A 21,462-nucleotide genomic window follows, 5' to 3' on the forward strand; every position below is an offset into this window, starting at 1 on the left:
AATAAGTTTACTATTAGATCGCGTAGTTTTGACGGATAATGGTTAGACGATTCTCGAAAATATTTTGATGTTGTATTTTCATGGCGGATACACTATGGTTAAGGAACCAACAACAAAAATATAATTTTAAAGATTAAGTTTCGATTTTTTTTCTTTAGATTCCTAATTAAAAAGTAATAATCTAAAAGAATTTGGAGAAATTAGGTTTGAGAAAGGCCGATACTGAAGAAGAACAGAGGTCCCAGTCTCTCAGATCATTTTAGTTGAGACACTTGATAATATTTGTTTTGCTATATCAAAAGTAATGGGCCTTTTTCAAATATAGAGAGGGCCCAACTCTATGATCTGTCTTGCATAGTCAAAAATTGTTTTAATTGTTGTATCCAAAACCTGTTTTAGGAAATCATGAGCTAAAATAATATTCAAATTTTCGTCTCTTAATTAGAAGGGACTAATCTCTCCCTTCAATAAATTTTATTTTCAAAATAAATAATTGTCATTATGTTATAATTTCTATAAACGGCAAAAAAAACTAATTTTCTCTGTACTATTCACAAATATAATTATTATATTCTTGTTATTAAAATTAAACTTAAATAGTAAAAATATCTTCTAGACAAGTGGGACAGTACAGATATATTTTGAAATCCTCCGCTGTCATACAGCGCAGAGTACAAAAACCGAAAGAAACAAAACTACAAGGACTAATATGCAAATAAATAATTTAGAAAACTTATTGAAGAAGACGTAAACTATATATAGCTGATTATTACCCATTCAACAATCTCCTTTTTAAACCTATTCAAAGCTAAGGACAAAAAAAGAGTCGCCCATTTTTTTCTCTCTTTTTTTTTTTGACGAAGAAACCAAAAAAAAAAAAAATGAGAGAGATCCTTCATATCCAAGGCGGTCAATGTGGAAACCAGATCGGAGCAAAGTTCTGGGAAGTGATCTGCGACGAACACGGCATTGATCACACCGGTCAATACGTCGGCGATTCTCCGTTACAGCTTGAACGTATCGATGTGTATTTCAACGAAGCTAGCGGTGGAAAGTACGTTCCTCGTGCTGTTCTTATGGATCTGGAGCCTGGTACTATGGATTCTCTCAGATCTGGTCCGTTTGGTCAGATTTTCCGTCCTGATAACTTCGTCTTTGGTCAATCCGGTGCCGGGAATAACTGGGCGAAAGGTCATTACACCGAAGGAGCTGAGTTGATTGATTCTGTTCTTGATGTTGTGAGGAAGGAAGCTGAGAACAGCGATTGTCTTCAAGGTGAGAACAAATTTTTTTGAATCTGGATCTGAATTTTTTTTGGATTTTTGAATCGTGGAACGAGAAGGATTAGAATCGATTTAGGTCTTGGTTGATTTTGTGATGTATATATGGTTTTGTTATTTGGATTATAGGTTTCCAAGTGTGTCATTCATTGGGAGGAGGAACTGGATCTGGAATGGGAACTCTATTGATTTCTAAGATAAGAGAAGAGTATCCAGATCGTATGATGATGACTTTTTCAGTGTTTCCTTCTCCTAAGGTCTCTGACACTGTTGTTGAGCCATACAATGCAACTCTCTCTGTGCATCAGCTTGTTGAAAACGCTGACGAGTGTATGGTTTTGGATAATGAGGCTCTTTACGATATCTGTTTCCGTACCCTCAAGCTTGCTAATCCTACCTGTGAGTACATTTACACATTTCTATCCTCTAGATTAGCATTGCAGATTGTGATTTGAGTCCTGACTTGTTTTGTTGCTTTTGTGTTTCATTAGTTGGTGATCTTAACCATCTCATCTCTGCTACAATGAGTGGTGTTACGTGCTGTCTTCGTTTCCCTGGTCAGCTTAACTCTGACCTTAGGAAGCTTGCTGTGAATCTTATCCCGTTCCCAAGGCTTCACTTCTTCATGGTTGGTTTCGCACCATTGACATCGAGAGGATCACAGCAATACAGTGCCTTGAGTGTTCCTGAACTGACCCAGCAGATGTGGGATGCGAAGAACATGATGTGCGCTGCTGACCCTCGCCATGGACGTTACTTGACTGCATCCGCTGTGTTCCGTGGTAAGCTGAGCACGAAAGAGGTTGATGAGCAGATGATGAACATTCAGAACAAGAACTCATCGTACTTTGTGGAATGGATCCCAAACAACGTCAAGTCCAGTGTCTGTGATATTGCACCAAAGGGTTTGAAAATGGCATCGACTTTCATTGGTAACTCAACCTCGATCCAGGAGATGTTCAGGCGTGTGAGTGAACAGTTCACAGCTATGTTCAGGAGAAAGGCTTTCCTTCATTGGTACACAGGAGAAGGTATGGACGAGATGGAGTTCACCGAAGCAGAGAGTAACATGAATGATCTTGTCGCAGAGTACCAGCAGTACCAAGATGCTACAGCCGGAGAAGAGGAGTACGAGGAGGAAGAAGAGGAGTACGAGGCTTAAGATGGCTTCCTCGGATTCGTAAGCTGTGTAAGCAAGCAGCATTCGCTTTCCTCTTTCCCCTCATCCTGATTTTTTTTTTCGTAATATCTCTTTTATTGTTTCGTTCATGTGTGTTCGTTTTGTTATTGAAACCTAATCTCGTTCTGGATTTGTTAAACTTTTGCGTGTATTGCTTAATGTTTTGTCGGTGGAAAATATTGCTTTTGTTCTTTCAAGTTTGTGCTACATTTTGCAAAGAGCTACATTTCAGTTTCAAGTAACTCTATAACAATGTTCCAAAAAAATAATTTCTGCAATTGTTCAAACATATGCAATATTTAGCGTAGTAATTGTGAAAGCCTAAACACTTCTTCGACCAATGTGAAGAACCTTTCTTTCACCAATGTCCATGGTCTTAGCGTAAGCTGTAGAAGATTCTGAAGCAATTCTTTCACTTACTTTTTCGTTATCTTCCTTTTCTTTGATTAAATCTGCACACAACTTCCTTGCTTTGCTTGTCACGCAATCTGCATCACTACTGATGAATTGATGGAGTTCGTCAGTCAAATTCTGACCCAATTTCTTCCCATTAGTAGTCGAAGCTGATGTTCCTACACTCTTCAAGTTCTTCTGATAATGATTCCCGAACCTTAGCCTTCGAGCAGGACCAACTGTCCCGAACCTCAGCCTTCGAGTAGCACCAATTGTTGCATCCCATTTATTCTGATTTACTTCCTCATCTCCCCATTTACATTCTCGGGGTTGTGTAATCAGATATGGCGAGTTTTGTTCAACCGATTCAGAGGAAACATGCGAGCTCGTCTTGTAAATGTTACCCAGTTCAGTGCTAGTTCCAACTAGAGCCTTGTTTCCTTTCATCCCCCTTGAACACCTCGAAGAGAAGTTATCTGAAGAGCTACTTGTCAACAAATCTTCTGGTTTATCCGCTACTGTTGCTCGTTCTCTTTCTCCTAACATCTCAGTAGCCCGTTCAAAAGAGTTTCGAAACGGTTCTCCCTTCCATTGATTTCCTAGAGACTGTCTTACATCCTCAAGCAGAGGTTTAGCTTCCGGGATTCTATCCATACGCATTAAACAGATCGCAAGATTGCACAACTTGTTATTGTCAGGCTCCAAAGACAAAGCATTCCTATCACAGTTAAACCCATTTAACTTAGTTAAAGCAATGAAAACAAAAATATGCTATAATGGGATCGATGTTGTTTCACAAACCTGTAATACTGCTCTGCGATTCCATAGTTATGAAGCTGTAAGTGAACCCAAGCTAAGTTCCCTAGAATCCTATATATCCAAACAGCAAGAAAGTCAGAGAAACTACTCTTTCAGGTATAAAGCAGAGGCAGGAGATATTTGTAATGTGATGCACAAACTTCAGTTCTTACTGCGCTTTCTCTTGCTCGATAGTCATGTTGTTCTGCTCCCCGTGGCTTCTTTTCGCTATTTTCATCCTGCCACCATAGTGCGTGTCATGTTCAAGTGTTCTCAGTTTGTGTTCAAGTAGCTCAGCTTCCTCTGTAATCCTCCCTGACTTCTGCAAAACCAAAATCCATCAAAATCACATACTGAGCATAGAAGTAGCTTCAAAATTAGTCATACTCAGAAAGTTTTTACCTTGTAGAGTTCAAGTAACAAGTTATCAATAGAATCTTGAGATTCAAAAGGACAGAGATATCGAAAAGATTTGATAGCTTCGATTCCTTCATCGGATCGGTCTAAATGTTTCAGAACAACTACCATATTCTTCAATGCACTATCAACTCTATCTCCAGCATTAACCGCAGCCCAAAACAACGAGATTGCTCGATCCGGATCTTTAGAAACCAACTGTTCTTGAACAAACATTCATACACATAAACCCTAAATTAGTCACACGGAATTAGATTCATAAACCCTAATTATAAAAATTGACATTACCTGAGCATGTTTGGCTCTGACGTAAGGAGAATCACCAGTAGGAACCCTAAACGATTCTTGATTCTTGATCAAAGATGATCTTTTTCTCTCTGACATCGGCATCGCAACGTAAACTCTTCTCGTCGTGTTCCATGACGGTGGTGGAGTCAAGAAACCTCCTCCCGTAGCATCACGGCTCTCGCGACGCCACATAGCTCTTCGATTTTCTCGGGAAAATTAAGAATTTTCACGGACTTACTTTAATTTCCCGAGAAAATGTTTCCGATGTTAAAAGATCAAGAACCCAACGCGATTCCGAGGAGGAGAAGAGAAGAGACTGAAGGAGAAATTTCCCGAGAAAATTGAATTTTTTGAATTCTCTGAAGAAGATACGAGAGAGTAAAAATATCTTTATATAGAGTTGGATTTCAAGTGACCAATGAAAAACAAAAGGGGAAATAATTGAAATAATGATATAAAACAAGGACTTGTATCTAAATAAAATAAGTTTTCCGACGAGGGCAAATTAGTAAATCACTCAAATCTGGTAAAATTTTGAATTGAACTTCAACGGTCAGTAGTTATTGATGTAGGTTTTGGTTAATACATCATGAACCGGTTCTTTCGATTGAGAGAATCTAGTGTAGACCAAATCATAACCATTGGTTTACGGAGGTTTCCTTAAAACGACGTCATTTAACTGAGTGAGATGATAATGGGCTTAAAAAGGACTAGAGATTCTTCTTGTGATAAGATAAAAGCCCATTAAGGCCCGGTTCACCTTCGTTCCCAAATTTAGGGTTTCATCGTTGACAAATAAAAAGACAAAATTTTCATTTTCGCAAATCTTCTCTTCTTCTTCTCCACCAATTTGCAACAATGGTGTTCGAAGCATTCGAAGTAGGCACAGTCCCATTCAATTCCGATGGTTGGGGACCTCCAGATGCTTCCGACACTTCCTCCACCAGCGCCGCGGCGGCGAATCTCCTCCCAAACGTCCCTTTCGCTTCCTTCTCACGTTCTGAAAAACTCGGACGCGTCGCTGATTGGACACGAGCTCTCTCAAACCCATCAGCTCGTCCTCACACCGGATCCAAAGCAGATCCATCAGCAATCTTCGATTTCTCAGCTTTTGCAGTAGATGAAGGATTCGGTCTAACTAATTCCGGTGGAAACGCCGATGAAGACGCAGTTTTCCGATTAGTCGACGGAAAACCACCGCCGCGTCCTAAATTCGGACCTAAATGGAGATTTAATCAGTACCATAACCGTAATCAGCTTCCTCAACGTCGTGATGAAGAAGTTGAAGCTAAGAAACGTGAAGCTGAGAAAGATCGAGCTCGTCGTGATCGTCTTTATAATAATAACCGTAACAATATTCATCAGCAACGTCGTGAAGCCGCGGCGTTTAAATCATCAGTTGATATTCAACCGGAATGGAATATGCTTGAGCAGATTCCTTTTTCGACTTTCTCGAAGCTTTCGTTTACAGTTCAAGAACCTGAAGATCTTCTTCTTTGTGGTGGACTTGAGTCTTATGATCGGAGTTATGATCGTATTACTCCTAAAGCTGATCGTAGACTTGAGCGTTTCAAGAACAGGAGCTTTAAGGTTACTACAAGTGATGATCTTGTGATTAGACGTCTCGCTAAGGAAGATAAAGCTACTGTTTTTGCTACTGATGCTATTCTTGCTGCTCTTATGTGTGCTCCTAGATCGGTTTATTCATGGGATCTTGTGATTCAACGTGTTGGGAATAAGCTTTTCTTTGATAAGAGAGATGGGTCGCCGCTAGATTTGTTGTCGGTTCATGAAACGTCTCAAGAGCCTTTGCCTGAAGCTAAAGATGATATTAACTCTGCTCATTCTCTAGGTGTGGAGGCTGCTTATATTAATCAGAATTTTGCTCAGCAGGTTTTGGTTAGGAATGGGAAAAGGGTAACTTTTGATGAGCCGATTCCGAATGTTAATGAAGGTGAAGAGAATGCTTCTATTGCTTATAGGTATAGGAGATGGAAGCTTGATGATAGTATGTATCTAGTTGCTAGGTGTGAGTTACAGAGCACTGTTGATTTGAATAACCAGAGATCATTCTTAACTTTGAATGCTCTTAACGAGTTTGATCCTAAGTACTCTGGTGTTGATTGGAGACTGAAGCTCGAGACTCAGAGAGGTGCGGTTTTAGCTAATGAGTTGAAGAACAATGGTAATAAGTTAGCTAAATGGACCGCTCAGGCCCTCTTGGCTAATGCGGATATGATGAAGATTGGGTTTGTTTCGAGGGTTCATCCTCGTGATCATTATAACCATGTTATATTATCGGTTTTGGGGTATAAGCCGAAGGATTTCGCTGGGCAGATCAATCTGAACACTAACAACATGTGGGGAATTGTGAAGTCGATTGTTGATCTGTGTATGAAGTTAAGTGAAGGAAAGTATGTTCTAGTGAAGGATCCATCGAAGCCTCAAGTTAGGATTTACGAAGTTCCGGCTGATGCTTTTGACAATGATTATGTGGAGGAGCCTCTCCCTGAGGATGAACAGGTTCAGCCATCTGAGGAGAACGCTGATGCAGGAGCAGAGACTAATGGAGCTTCCTCTACTAATGTAGCTGCAGAGGATAAGAAATCCGAAGCTGAAGCCTGATTTGATGATATGGGTATATTTTGAGTTGTGTTGTTTTGACTTACTTCTTAAAAATGTTCACTTTTCATAAACTATTTATGTTTCAAAATGTTGGTTCATACTTTCTTGGTTGTTTTTGAATGAACTCTTTGAATTTAAAAGCTCCTCACTTCATAAGTTCACAAGTTCTCAAGTTCTCCCAAGGTTCATCAGCATGTACAACTCGACTTTAGACGAATGATGAGTTATATCAAGGTGATTACTTCGAATACCATTCGAATACCACTTGATGAAGATGTGTGCGTGCAGGATAAGAATACCAATCTTTTTCTAGCCGTCTTGGTGGATTTGAATGATTCATCTCCATCAATATATTAAAAACATATATATATATATAGCAGTTGTTTACATAGTTTTGTGTAGGTTTTGAACTTTCAGTTGATCTCTGTTTCTCAAAAGCTCCTCTGTTTACAATTTTTACGTCGGTTCCTATTTTCGTCGAAAACTAAAGTTTCTTATAGCAGAAATCAGAGAGGGTCTAAGAGGAAGCTGAGCTGTGTAGTGTAAACACAGCACAAACACTTGGATCTCTGAAATGATCATTTCGTACAGATTTGATAGGATTGTAATATCTCCATAGCATTAGATCGCCATGCAATAAAAATATACAAGGATTGGTCTCTATAGTCGTAATCCCATGGCCAGGAAAAAAAAAAGAAGACTTAGATAAAGGTGTGCGTAGGGCAATAATAGTAAGTGCTGCTGAAACTTGGAGATCTTGTGAAGTAAAATATAAGAATTCATGTATCTGATGATCAGGAGGGATGTCTTCGGATGTCGTTTGTTCCATGTTTAGGACAAGCTTTATGTGTAGAATCCCGTCTGATAATTATGTCTAGGTTTTGAACAAAAGCTGAGATGTTTTGGAAACCCTAGGAATAGCTTTCAACTCCTTCATCATCGTCTCTTTGTCTTCGAGTTTTAAGTCTGGCAATGATCTCAAGGAGATTGTTGCCGTCTCTAAAAACTTAGAGGTAGTTAGGATGTATTCCACCAATTCTTGCTCTTCTACTCTTCCTGTATAGTCTATCAACTCAAACTTCTCCAGACTTGATGACAAGCATTCGGGAATCGGGATCATAGTCCGATTCGCTCCATAAAGAAGAGGCATAAGGAGGAAATAGAGAGAGATTGGAGACTATTAGATATAAAGGAAATATTCCAAAGTTGAGAGGAAACGAAGAGTGATGCCTCTTCTTATGACTTCTTGTGTATGAAAGTTGGTTGACAGTTTCCAACTAATATTGATTTTGAAAAGTTGGTTACAAACGCTGTTGATCGCTGCATGTCATAGCAAAGAGCCGTACTCCTGTAGAAGCCGGCAAAGAGATAGCGTCTGAAATGAAGACGATATATTATGAAGAACAAAGGAGAGAGGCAGATGATATGGCTCGAGCTAGCTTAAACAATACCACATGTAAATCGAAATATTTGAGATTTGAGTATGATATCTAAAATAGTATATATTCATAACTATTAGAGACTTAAAGTCCCAAGTCGAGAAAACTAGTAGTAAGAAACATAAAATCATGATGGTTTCTGAAATTATGAAGTGCCATCTTTACTTTGAAAATAAGTCGATCTTTGTTTACTCTCACTTTTACATATCAACAACAAAACCAAAAGAGTCTTTTAAAACTTTCGATTTGCTAACACTTCATTTACTTTATCCTTAGTTTCACTTTCTTCCGCCTAACCTTTCGTATTCTCTTTCACATATCACAGGCTTTATCAGATGCTCTGCTCGCTCCTTCATTCACCTTATCCTTGGTATCTTCCGCATAGTCTCTTTCATATCATAAGCTTAAAAAAGTCCCTGATCAAGCAAAACCGAGGAAACAGAGTTTAACAGAACCGATAGCACTTGAAGGCTCTTTACTTGGGTGTGAAGAAAACAGTTATTAACAGTCAAACATTCTTTTTTTAAAAAAAAAATCTTCAATCATGGTTCCTTAAATTACTAAGTAAGATTTAGACTTTGACGATCACATGATTTTCTCTTTTTAGATCAATCTCAAACCTAGCAGAGTTGTAACAAGGATATAAGAAGAAGGTAGAATGAGGGTTTGTTTGTTTAATATGATAGACTGATTTGGTTCTTTGTTTTTAATCCTAAATTGAAACTTTAAGACATGTGAAAACACATTATTAGTGTACACTCGAGAAGTTGAGAAAGAACTTGAGTTGATGTGGCACAATCTTTTGTCCCAAGTGGATGCAGGGCTCAAGGGAGGTAACGCGTACCACAAGTACCGTGTGAAGAGAAACTCATGGCCTAAGGTTCGTGGTGTGGCTATGAACCCAGTGGAGCATCCTCATGGAGGAGGTAACCATCAACACATAGGTCAAGCTAGTACGGTTAGGCGTGATGCATCTCCTAGAACTAGAAGGACTGGTGGTCTCAGAGGTTAAGATGCTGCTTCAGTCGGCAAGACTAGAGTATAACATAAACTTTGTTTCTCGTTTTCTTTATTTCCATCAACAGTTTTGATTATTGTTGAAGCTTTTAATTTTGTTTTCTTTCCGAATCTTTTGTTTCTATATGGAAAAAATTCTATCGCATAAGAATTTATTTCTTGTTCTTGAACCTTATTAAACCGGAATACCCGTGGTATTAAGTATTAAACGATTGAGATATGGTCACCAGTTCTCGCCCAGCTAAATTGGTCGTGACTCAGCATGATATAAGAGTCTCACCAGGGTTCGAATAACGATATTGGTACCCTGAAAGATGGAAATTGTTTCACTTCTACTTACCAATGAAACCAATGAAAATTGGTATGTGAATTTCAGAGGAGATTAGCTAGTCTTCGTCTGACTTGACATAGGAGTTAGTGCTCCTGGCCAAGTTTACAAGTTTAAACGTAAACTTGGTGTTGTCCCGGGATATTTCCTGGTCACGGTTGTCGGGTTCTGCCCATCACAGGGAATCATGCCTCTGGAGGTAATCTTAATTACCTCTTTTTTTAACAAAAAAAAAAAAACTTATTTTTATTTTATTTTAAATGTTTATCTTATTATATAAAACTAACAAAAGAGTTTTTTTGTAAAAACTAATTTACATAAGTATATCTACATAAAAACAATAAAATAGAAAAGTTATCAAAAAAAAAAAACTTATTAGCTTGATATAAGAGTATACAAAAACAAGAATAAATAATCTTATATGCAATTCATAGTATACTAACATATCAAATTTCCTACTATTAATTTTTATCAGATTTATTCATTAATTATTTTTCCATGATTTAAAAATGATAACAATCGTAGTTAATTTTTTCAATCAAATTTTGTTTACTTCATTAATAGTCACGAGAGAATTAGAGATATACTTTAGAAGTCAATAAGATATAAAGAAGAATTGGAAAAAGTCAAGTAGAAAAATAAATGTTTTACAAATTATTGTTGTTTAATGAGTAAGTAACTTTAAATAACACATAAATAAATATAAAATTGTGAACCACTATAATATGTCTAAGCAATATTGGTGAGACAATCACATATTTTGTATATAAAATAGACCCAATTTATCGATAACAAATTATTTTGCGTAACATATTTATCGTTCTATATATTTAATTATTTAAATAATTATTAGGGAAATGTAAAGAAAGAGAGAGATATCTTAGCAAATATATAATCAATTTGATATCGATGGTTGTCGTCTTGGTAAAGAAACGATGTGTTAAATATACAATTGTTATAATTTTAAAGTGTAAATTTTGAATATTTACTTTTAGTTTAAATATATGATTTCATGAATTTTGGTATCCGCTTTGTGAATAATACGGTTAGTTTTGAAATAGATTTATTTGTTGTCATTTGTTAATTAGATGCAAGGTCTACCTCACATAACGATAGTACTTTAGAAAATGAGACCCTCTTCATCTTGGGACCAATAAAAGAGTGAAGGTTTCCCAAATCTTTCATAGGAAGCACCAATTACCAAATTATCAACATAACAGAAACATAACGTAGCTTGTGTTTGATCTACCAAATTTCAGGGAATTTGATCTTGTAAGCGAGTAGGAGACAAATCACTTCGATGCTTTGCTTGCCACGATTGACGTAATCTCCAAGACACAAGTAGTTTTAACGAATAGTCTCAAGAGATCCGAGTATTGTCAACAAATGTCAGAAAAGAGATAGAGAAAAGCAGATAGAAGCCTACCTCAATTTAAATTGTGTGGTGTATAAAGATGAGGACTCTCTCGTTAGAATTTTATAACAAATAATCGTAACTTATTTCTGGTTCTAGGAATCATTAAGGAAACCGGAATAACTATAACTATTACACAAATAGAAATAACGTACGTCATCAATTCTCGGGCAGATAAAGTGGTGGTGACTCAGCATGATTGGATGGTCTCCGGATGTGGTTTCAGAAACTCCGATCCACCTGGTCACCAATGTTACTTTTTTTAAAAATACTTCCGTAATATTAATATAGAGATAGGTCTTGATACTAATGAGAACTTAAGTTCCAACAATTAACCTAATTCTCTAAGAGAGAGTTGGGTTAAAGGAAAGCTTTTGCTTAAATCATTCTTGTCTTTTACCTTTAACAAAGGTTCATATAAAAAAAAAAACTTTTATTATAAGCGGATGAGAAAAGGTGATCATCAAGACTGTTTTTGAAAAATTAACTCAAATTTTATATCAAACCAACTGTAGAGGGAAGAGAAACTCATCAAAGTCTAAAAAGGGACTCAAAACCAAAACAAATATGATTTTCTTTCTTCTTCTAAGAGTATAATTTAACTTTGACTGATGCACAACAAAAACCTAATCACAATAAAGAAGCATGCATAGTGTGTCTCTAGTGGAGAAGTACCTGAGATTATAATTGAAATTGGTTTTTATGTGAACTTAGAGACAAGACTAGCTCGAAGAGTACTGTTTACGTACCAACTAACTAGAGTTTGAAAACATAATTAACTTGAAGATCACGAAATGAAACCGTACGTGCTATAAGTTCTTCTCGAGTTCGGTTCAATGAGTAAGTTACTTTTTGTCTCTCGGATAGGTTTAACGTGAGCCGTAGCTAGATCCTTAATTCTATTCCGTTACTAAAAAAACGTTCTTTTTAGGATCGGTTTTATTAAAGAGAAAAAGAACATTAATGTTAGTGTTACACTCGAGAAGTTGAGAAGGAACTTGAGTTGATGTGGCACAATCTATTGTCCCAAGTGGATGCAGGGTTATGATTGGTCGAGTTGCTGGTGGTGGAAGAAGCGAGAAGCCGATGCTCAAGGTATGTACCGTGTACCACAAGTACCGTGTGTAGAGAAACTCATGGCCGCCTAAGATTCACGGTGCGGCTATGAACGCTGTGGAGCATACTCATGGAGCCATGGAGGAGGTAAACATCAACACATTGGTCACGTTAGTACGGTTAGGCGTGATTGCACCTCCTGGACAGAAGGTTTGTCTTATTACTGTTAGATGACTGGTGGTCTCAGAGGTCAAGGTGCTGCTTCAGCCGACTAGAGTTAAACATACAGTACTTTGTTTCTTTATTTCATGTTGTTGTCTATGTTTCGTTTTGAACCCTCAATTCCTAAATCCTAATGAATCCTCTCCCTCTCTCGAAAGGCTTATATTATGCATGCAAATAAATAATTCATTACTGTAACTTACTCATTAATTAGCTAACCGGAATAAACCGGGAAAAAGTTTTCCCTAGGTTTAATTCAAAAGCTTTAAGTATTAAAGGAATTGGGAATAGGTCACCAATTCTCGCCCAGATCAAGTGGTGGTGGCTCTGCATGACTTGAGAGTCTCACCAGGGTTCGAGTTATTGGTACCTTCCCGATGAAGATGTAAACTGTTTCTGGCTTCTCTCCTTCCGAATGAGAGTGTCTCGTGTCGTGGGAGATTGAGGACAGAGGCGTTTAGTCTTCCGGACGTGGTATCTAGCCAATTTCGTGAGGAGTTAATTCTCTCTCCCGGACGTGGTATTAGACACTTCCGTACGTGCTATCAGCAACTTGCGTCTGGTCATGTGATCTGTCTCTTCCCTGAAGTGAAGATTTACGGTCGGGATTGTCTATCACAGAGAATCATGCCTTTGGTGGTAGGCGAATTGAGGTAATCTTAATTACCTCTTTTTTTTTTCAAATTAGATGATGGTAGATGATATAATGCTCTATATGATAAAGACCTAGTATTAGGTAATAACTAATAACGATTTGCTTTTATTATTTTAAAGTATATCTAAAAGAATTGCATGTGAAACCAATTCCAGTAGGTGGGTAACCTTTTTAACAAAATTGTAACTAATTAAGTTTCATGGATATTATGTTTTTTTCATCAAAAAATAATTGTATTAATTGGTTAAATTGTTACACAATAGTCCGTTCAGCCATGTAGGCAAGGTTAGACCATCCTTATTGGAAGGTGCTTAACTTGGTTCAAAAGAAATTAAAATTAAAGGTTTAATTGATGATTTTGCTAAGGAATGACTCTTAGCTAAGAGTCAAAAATTGGGCTAAGAACCAAAAAAATTACTAAGAACCAAAACTAAGCACTTCCCAATAATGTTGCTTTATTACAAGAACGTTTAACAAAATTAAATCGTATTGACCTAAATTTTGTTTTCCAATAGTAAATATCTTGTAAAAAATTTGTTATCTAGGTCATGATGGTTGCCCTTTATTGTGTAAGCATGTATCCAAGTTTGTTGCATTGCGGCTAACAAGGCTTTTGTTTCAGCAATCAATGGTGTTAGTGCTACTCCATACCTTTGCTACTCCTTGATGATCGCGTATAATCCATCCTCCTCGAGCCTGGAAAGACAAAGTATCCAATCTTGCGTCAAAATTAATTTTACATGAGAAGAATCTGGCTTTTTCCAGGAGAGTGACTCCGTTGGTGGACGTGGTTTGGAGAATAAACGGAGTCGTGATGTCGCATTGTTCTGCCATTCTCTAGATTCTGCTTTTGCTTTGAGGACCACATTAGAGGAACTTTCTCTGATTTGGTTAAACACTAAGTTATGTCTTGCTTTCCAAATCCGCCATAAAAGCCAAAATGGGATAAGTTTCTATTCATTTGTTGGATTGGGATGATGAAAGTAATCAAGCAATGTAGAGGGATCAAGGTTCGAAAGAAAGGAGAGTGAATGACATATATAGAAGATAAAAACGTAAAACTCTATATTCAAACGACAAACAAAGGAAACAGAGTTTTACAAAGCGATAGCACTTGAAGGCTCTTTACTTGGGTATGAAGAAAATAGTTTCATTAACAGTCAAATATTCTTTCTTTCTTTTTTCTTTTAATCATGGTTCCTTAAATTTAGACTTTGACGATCTATCTCAAACCTAGAAGAGTTGTAGCAAGGACATAAAATTAAAGAAGGCAGAATGAGAGTTTGTTTTATATGATTGACGGATTAGGTTCTTTGTTTTTAATCCCAAATTGAAAGTTTAAGACATGTGAAAACATTAATGTTAGTGTTACACTCAGGAAGTTAAGAAAGAACTTGAGTTGATGTGGCACAATCTATTGTCCCAACTCCCAAGTGCATGGAGGGCTATGATTGGTCAAGTTGCTGGTGGTGGAAGAACCTAATGAATCCTCTCTCTCTCGAAAGGCTTAATAGTATGCATGAAAATAAATAATTCGAGCTCATTAATGTAACGTACTCATTAAGCTAAGTAGCTAACCGGAATAAACCGGGAAAAGTTTTCCCTAGGTTTAATGAAAAAGCTTTAAGTATTAAACGAATTGAGAATAGGTCACCAATTCTCGCCCAGATCAAGTGGTCTGCATGACCTGTGAGTCTCACCAGGGTTCGAGCAATTGGTACCCTCCCGATGGAGATGTAAACTGTTTCTGGCTTCTCTCCTTCCGAATAAGAGTGTCTCGTGTCGTGGGAGATGAATGACAGAGGAGTTAAGTCTCCCAGGACGTGGTATTTAGCAACTTCCGTTAGGACGTTCTATCAGAAACTTTCGTCTGGTCTTGTGATCTGTCTCTTCCCTGAAGTGAAGATTTAAGGTCGGGATTGTCTATCACAGAGAATCATGCATTTGGTGGTAGGCGAATTGAGGTAATCTTAATTACCTCTTTTTTTTTTTCAAATTAGATGATGGTAGATGATATAATGCTATATATGATAAAAGACCTAGTATTAGGTAATAACGATTTGATTATGCTGATTTCATCGCTGAATCCTTCTCCTAGGGTTAGGGTTTTGCCTCATGAAGATGCCAGAAGCCAAAATTGAAGAGTCAATTGGGGAATACAGGATTAGTGAGTTGCTTGCTTGTAATGATATTGGTGGCTTTTCCCGACAGGAATAGAACTCTAAAACTTTTACTCCATCTTCAGACATGGGCCATGAGTTAGGAGGCTATATTCATAACCTAATTAGAGACTTAAAGTCCCAAGTCGAGAAAACTAGTTGTAAGAAACATAAAATCATGATGGTTTCTGAAATTATGAAGTGCCATCTTTACTTTGAAAATAACTCGATCTTTGTTTACTCTTACTTTTACATATCAACAACAAAACCAAAAGAGTCTTTTAAAACCTTTAAGAGCATAAACTTCTTTCTTTGGATTAGCTAACACTTCATTTACTTTATCCTTAGTTTCACTTTCTTCCGCTTAATCTTTCGTAGTCTCTTTCACATGATCACATCATAGGCTTTGTACTTAGCTTTCTCTTTCACATCACAGGCTTTATCAGATGCTCTGCTCGCTCTTCCATTCACATTATCATTGGCCTCTTCCGCATAAGCTTATAAAGTCCCTGATCGAGCAAAACCGAGGAAACAGAGTTTAACAGAACCGATAGCACTTGAAAGCTCTTTACTTGGGTGTGAAGAAAACAGTTATTAACAGTCAAAATTCTTTTTTTTTTTTTTTTAAATCTTCAATCATTAAACAGAGTTCCTTAAATTACGAAGTAAGATTTAGACTTTGACGATCACAAGATTTTCTCTTTTTAGATCAATCTCAAACCTAGCATAGTTGTAACAAAGACGTAAAAAGAAGGTAGAACGAGGGTTTGTTTGTTTGATATGATAGACTGATTTGGTTCTTTGTTTTTAATCCTAAATTGAAAGTTTAAGACATGTGAAAACACATTAATTAATGTTAGTGTTACACTCTGAGTGATATGTGGCACTTTCTTTTGTCTGAAGTGGATGCAGTGCTCAAGACAGGTAACCATCAACACATAGGTCAAGCTAGTACCGTGCGAAGAGAAACTCATGGCCTAAGGTTCGTGGTGTGGCTATGAACCCAGTGGAGCATCCTCATGGAGGAGGTAACCATCAACACATAGGTCAAGCTAGTACGGTTTGGCGTGATGCATCTCCTAGAAGGACTGGTGGTCTCAGAGGTCTAGATGCTACTTCAGCCGGCAAGGCCGAATAGAGTTAAACATAAACTTTTTTTCTCGTTTTCTTTATTTCATGTTTTGTTCTTCGTCGCCGTCCCTCTCGAAAGCCTATATATATTATACATTGCAAATTTTCAGCAACAGTTTTGATTATTGTTGAAGCTTTTAATGTTGTTTTCTTTCCGAATCTTTTGTTTCTATATGGAAAAAATTCTATCGCATAAGCATTTATTTCTTGTTCCTGAACCGTATTAAACCTGAATAACCGATGTATTAAGTATTAAATGAATTGAGTTATGGTCACGGATTAGGTTCTTTGTTTTTAATCCCAAATTGAAAGTTTAAGACATGTGAAAACATTAATGTTAGTGTTACACTCAGGAAGTTAAGAAAGAACTTGAGTTGATGTGGCATAATCTATTGTCCCAAGTGGATGCAGGGTTATGATTGGTCACGTTGCTGGCAGTGGAAGAACCGAGAAGCCGATGCTAAAGGTAGGTAACGTGTACCACAAGTACAGACAGTGTGTAGAAAAACTCATGGCCACGGTTTGTCTTATTACTGTTAGATGACTGGTGGTCTCAGAGGTCAAGGTGCTGCTTCAGCCGACTAGAGTTAAACATACAGTACTTTGTTTCTTTATTTCATGTTGTTGTCTATGTTTCGTTTTGAACCCTCAATTCCTAAATCCTAATGAATCCTCTCCCTCTCTCGAAAGGCTTATATTATGCATGCAAATAAATAATTCATTACTGTAACTTACTCATTAATTAGCTAACCGGAATAAACCGGGAAAAAGTTTTCCCTAGGTTTAATTCAAAAGCTTTAAGTATTAAAGGAATTGGGAATAGGTCACCAATTCTCGCCCAGATCAAGTGGTGGTGGCTCTGCATGACTTGAGAGTCTCACCAGGGTTCGAGTTATTGGTACCTTCCCGATGAAGATGTAAACTGTTTCTGGCTTCTCTCCTTCCGAATGAGAGTGTCTCGTGTCGTGGGAGATTGAGGACAGAGGCGTTTAGTCTTCCGGACGTGGTATCTAGCCAATTTCGTGAGGAGTTAATTCTCTCTCCCGGACGTGGTATTAGACACTTCCGTACGTGCTATCAGCAACTTGCGTCTGGTCATGTGATCTGTCTCTTCCCTGAAGTGAAGATTTACGGTCGGGATTGTCTATCACAGAGAATCATGCCTTTGGTGGTAGGCGAATTGAGGTAATCTTAATTACCTCTTTTTTTTTTCAAATTAGATGATGGTAGATGATATAATGCTCTATATGATAAAGACCTAGTATTAGGTAATAACTAATAACGATTTGCTTTTGCTGATTTCGACGCTAAATCCTTCTCCTAGGGTTAGGGTTTTGCCTCGGAAGATGCCAGAAGCTAAAATTGAAGAGTCAATTGGGGAAGACAGGATTAGTGATATTGGCGGCTTGTCCCGACTAAAGACGCAGTGGCAACCATGTTTCTTTCGAAACGATGGCTCTCTATTTGGCCCTTGAGTACAAAGACAGTAAAACTGATGATGATAGTGATGATGACGACGATGAAGAAGATAAAGATGATGATGATAAAAGCAAAAAGAGCGTTTGGTGGTTTCTTGACAAATCAGTGCAACTCAACAAGGCACCTGTAATAGACAGCTTGTGTATGAAACTTGGTCCAAATAATGTTGATGTCCAAAAGTTGGTTACAAACGCTGTTGATCGCCGCGTGTCTTAGGAAAAAGCAGTATTCCGGTAGAAGCCAGCAAAGAGATAGCGTCTGAAATGAAGATGATATATTATGAAGAACAAAGGAGAGAGGCAGATGATATGGCTCAAGCTTAGCTTAAACAACAACACATATAAATCTAAATATTTAAGATTTGAGTATGATATTATATATATCTAAAATAGTAAGCATATATTAGTCGAATTAGTAGTAAAAATGAATCTAATAAGGATGATTAAGGAATAGAACTCTGAAACTTTTACTCCATCTTCAGAGAGATAGAACGGCCATGGTGATACGATTGGTGTATCAAGAAGAAGGAGTATTGGAGACAAAGCAAAGGAAGTAGACAAGTAGTGATTGACAAGACATGAGAGAAGAAGGAAGCAGAGGAAGTCAACGGAGGGTTGTCCGCGTGATGAGCTGGCAAAGTCTCTGGGCATAGCAGAGGGTTTGCTGTTGCAGGCTTCCAAGTATAAATAAGAAGAATTATCAGTTTAGAGGGTTTGCTGAGCTAGTGATGTGCTAGTCTCTCTCTGGTGTGCTCTTGAATATGTAAGAACTTATATGCTTCTTCTTTGAATTTAATTATACTATTTCAAAATTATTTATTTAAATTTCTATGTTCATATTTGAATTATATAAGATTCATATATCATCGTGCTTATAATTTTTTGAATTTATTAATTTTTATTGATGGAACATAAAGTCACTACAATCGAGTATATAGGAATCGAACCCGCAACGTTAGCTTGGAAAGCTAAGGGATTTAGTCGATTTATCATATTTATATTTTTAATGTGTCTTATTAAAAACCATTTTGTTTTCATTCGCTAACTTTATATAGTATACCATGAGTTATTGCTATGTAAATATTTCTTATTTTTGTAAAAAAAATTCTACGTTGGGATAAGAATTCTATTTATATTTCTATGTAAATATTTCTTATTTTTGTTTCTTGTTTAACAAAAGATGAATCAACAACGTGGATCTTATTCTCTTGTGCCTCTATGTGTGAAAAACTTTTCTCTTCTATCCCCATTTATTCTACATACCCTTCTACCCTTACTATATTCTAAAAACTTTACTAGGTCTACGTGGTACAACTGGTACCCCTACCTACCAGTTGTACCTCCTCCTAGTTGTACCACCTAGTTGTATTGTACCTCTCTAGTTGTACCACCTCCTAGTTGTACCGCATGGAGCTCGCAACCACTGAGCTATTGTTTTTCGTTGAACACTTACCGATTTAATTGTATTTAACCTTTATCACCCGAAATCAACCCTCATTAAGGGTAATTTTGTCTTTCTACCATTGAGGAGTATATGAGAAATGTTTTATTGGTCAAAGGGTACAAGAGAATAAGATCCTTTCTGAAATTATGAAGTGCCCATCTTTACTTTGAAAATAACTCGATCTTTGTTTACTCTGACTTTGACATATCAACAACAAAACCAAAAGCGTCTCTTAAAACCTTTAAGACCATAAACTTCTTGCTTTCGATTTGCTAAAACTTTATTTACTTTATCCTTAGTTTCACTTTCTTCCGCTTAATCTTTCGTATTCTCTTTCATATCATAGGCTTTGTACTTAGCTATCCCTTTCTTTTTCACATCACAGGCTTTATCAGATGCTCTGCTCGCTCCTTCATTCACCTTATCCTTAGTCTCTTCCGCAATCTCTTTCATATCATAAGCTTAAAAAAGTCCATGATCGAGCAAAACCAAGGAAACAGAGTACTTTCACAGAACCGATAGCACTTGAAGAAAACTGTTATTAACAGTCAAACATTTTTTTCTTTCTTTTTTTTTTTAAGCTTCAATCATGGTTCCTTAAATTACGAAGTAACTAAGTAAGACATAAAATGAAGGTAGAATGAGGGGTTGTTTGGTATGATAGACTGATTTGGTTCTTTGTTTTTAATCCTAAATTGAAAGTTTAAGACATGTGAAACACACATTAATGTTAGTGTACACTCGAGAAATGGAGAACGAACTTGAGTGATATGTGGCACAATCTTTTGTCCCAAGTGGATGCAGGGCTCAAGGCAGGTAACGCGTACCACAAGTACCGTGCGAAGAGAAACTCATGATAAAGACTAGTCGCGTGGCTATGAACCCAGTGGAGCATCCTCATGGAGGAGTTAACCATCAACACATAGGTCAAGCTAGTACGGTTAGGCGTGATGCATCTCCCAGGAGGACTGGTGGTCTTAGAGGTCAAGATGCTGCTTCAGCCGGCAAGGCCGACTAGAGTTTGTTTCTAGTTTTCTTTATTTCATGGTTTGTTCTTTGTTTTCTTTATTTCATGGTTTGTTCTTTGTCGTCGTAAGCTTTTAATTTTGTTCTCTTTTCGAGTCTTTTGTCTCTATATGGAAAAACTTCTACCGCATATATATTTCTCGTTCCTGAACCGTATTAAACCGGAGTAACCGTTGCATTAAGTATTAAACACATTGAAATATGGTCACCAATTCTCGCCCAGCTAAATTGGTCGTGACTCAGCATGATATAAGAGTCTCACCAGGGTTCGAGTAACGATATTGGTACTCCGAAAGAGAAGGAAATTGTTTCACTTCTACATACCAATGAAACCAATGAAAATGGGTATATGAAGGAAACCGTTTCACTTCCACCTACCAATGAAAATTGGAATATGAATGTCAGAGGAGATTAGCTTGTCTCTGTCTGATATGACAGGGGAGTTTATTAACTCCTGGCCAAGTTTAAACGTAAACTTGGTGTTGTCCCGGGATTTTCCCGGTTCATGGTCGTCGGGTTGGTATTTATCACAGGGAATCATGCCTCTGGAGGTAATCTTAATTACCTCTTTTTCTTAAAAATAAAATAAAAAATTATTTTATCTTATATTAAATGGTTATCTTAATATATAAAACTAAAAATTTTCTTTTTTTTTGTAAAAACTAATTTACTTAGGTATATCTACATAAAAGCACCAAAATAGAAAAGCTATTAAAAAGGGTTATTTTATACGTATAAGAGTTATATTGCGTATTATTTTGGGTTTCGATGATTAATTTGTATTTTTCGGGGATGAATGGTAAAGTTACAAAAATAGGCGAGTTGGAGGATTTTTTTCCACAAAACCCAAAAAACAACTCATTAGCTTGATATAAGCGTAACTGTACAAAAACAAGAATAAATAATATTATATGCAATTCATAGTATTAACTTTTAGTTTTTTTTTCAGATTTATTAATCATTATTTTTTTTTCGTGATTTAAAACATGATAATAATCGTAGTTAGTATTTTTAATCAAATTTTGTTTACTTCATTAATGGTCACGAGAGAATGAGAGATAGACTTTAGAAGTCAATAAGATATAAGGAAGATAAAATTAGAAAAAGTCAAG

At 36.9% G+C, this 21,462-nt stretch overlaps 3 protein-coding genes across 3 annotated transcripts; 2 read left to right on the plus strand and 1 right to left on the minus strand.

Annotated features, from left to right (window-relative positions):
* Positions 1-744: 744 nt before the first annotated feature.
* On the plus strand, positions 745-2,657 carry LOC9301444 (tubulin beta-4 chain). Its single transcript, XM_002863542.2, has 3 exons — positions 745-1,275; positions 1,410-1,679; positions 1,772-2,657. Exons 1-3 carry the CDS (start codon positions 882-884, stop codon positions 2,440-2,442), a joined length of 1,335 nt encoding a protein of 444 aa, XP_002863588.1. The 5' UTR covers positions 745-881; the 3' UTR covers positions 2,443-2,657.
* On the minus strand, positions 2,644-4,730 carry LOC9299665 (protein POLLENLESS 3-LIKE 1). Its single transcript, XM_002865324.2, has 5 exons — positions 4,357-4,730; positions 4,054-4,266; positions 3,825-3,973; positions 3,655-3,723; positions 2,644-3,571 (listed from the first exon to the last, which is right to left on the minus strand). Exons 1-5 carry the CDS (start codon positions 4,546-4,548, stop codon positions 2,782-2,784), a joined length of 1,413 nt encoding a protein of 470 aa, XP_002865370.1. The 5' UTR covers positions 4,549-4,730; the 3' UTR covers positions 2,644-2,781.
* Positions 4,731-5,195: 465 nt separating this feature from the next.
* LOC9301445 (eukaryotic translation initiation factor 3 subunit D) lies at positions 5,196-7,142 on the plus strand. Its single transcript, XM_002863543.2, has one exon. The coding sequence runs from the start codon at positions 5,215-5,217 to the stop codon at positions 6,979-6,981; it is 1,767 nt and encodes a 588-aa protein (XP_002863589.1). The 5' UTR covers positions 5,196-5,214; the 3' UTR covers positions 6,982-7,142.
* The last annotated feature ends 14,320 nt before the right edge of the window (positions 7,143-21,462 follow it).

This window comes from Arabidopsis lyrata (genome assembly GCF_000004255.2).
Source record: "Arabidopsis lyrata subsp. lyrata unplaced genomic scaffold ARALYscaffold_8, whole genome shotgun sequence".
NCBI classification, from domain to species: Eukaryota; Viridiplantae; Streptophyta; class Magnoliopsida; order Brassicales; family Brassicaceae; genus Arabidopsis; species Arabidopsis lyrata.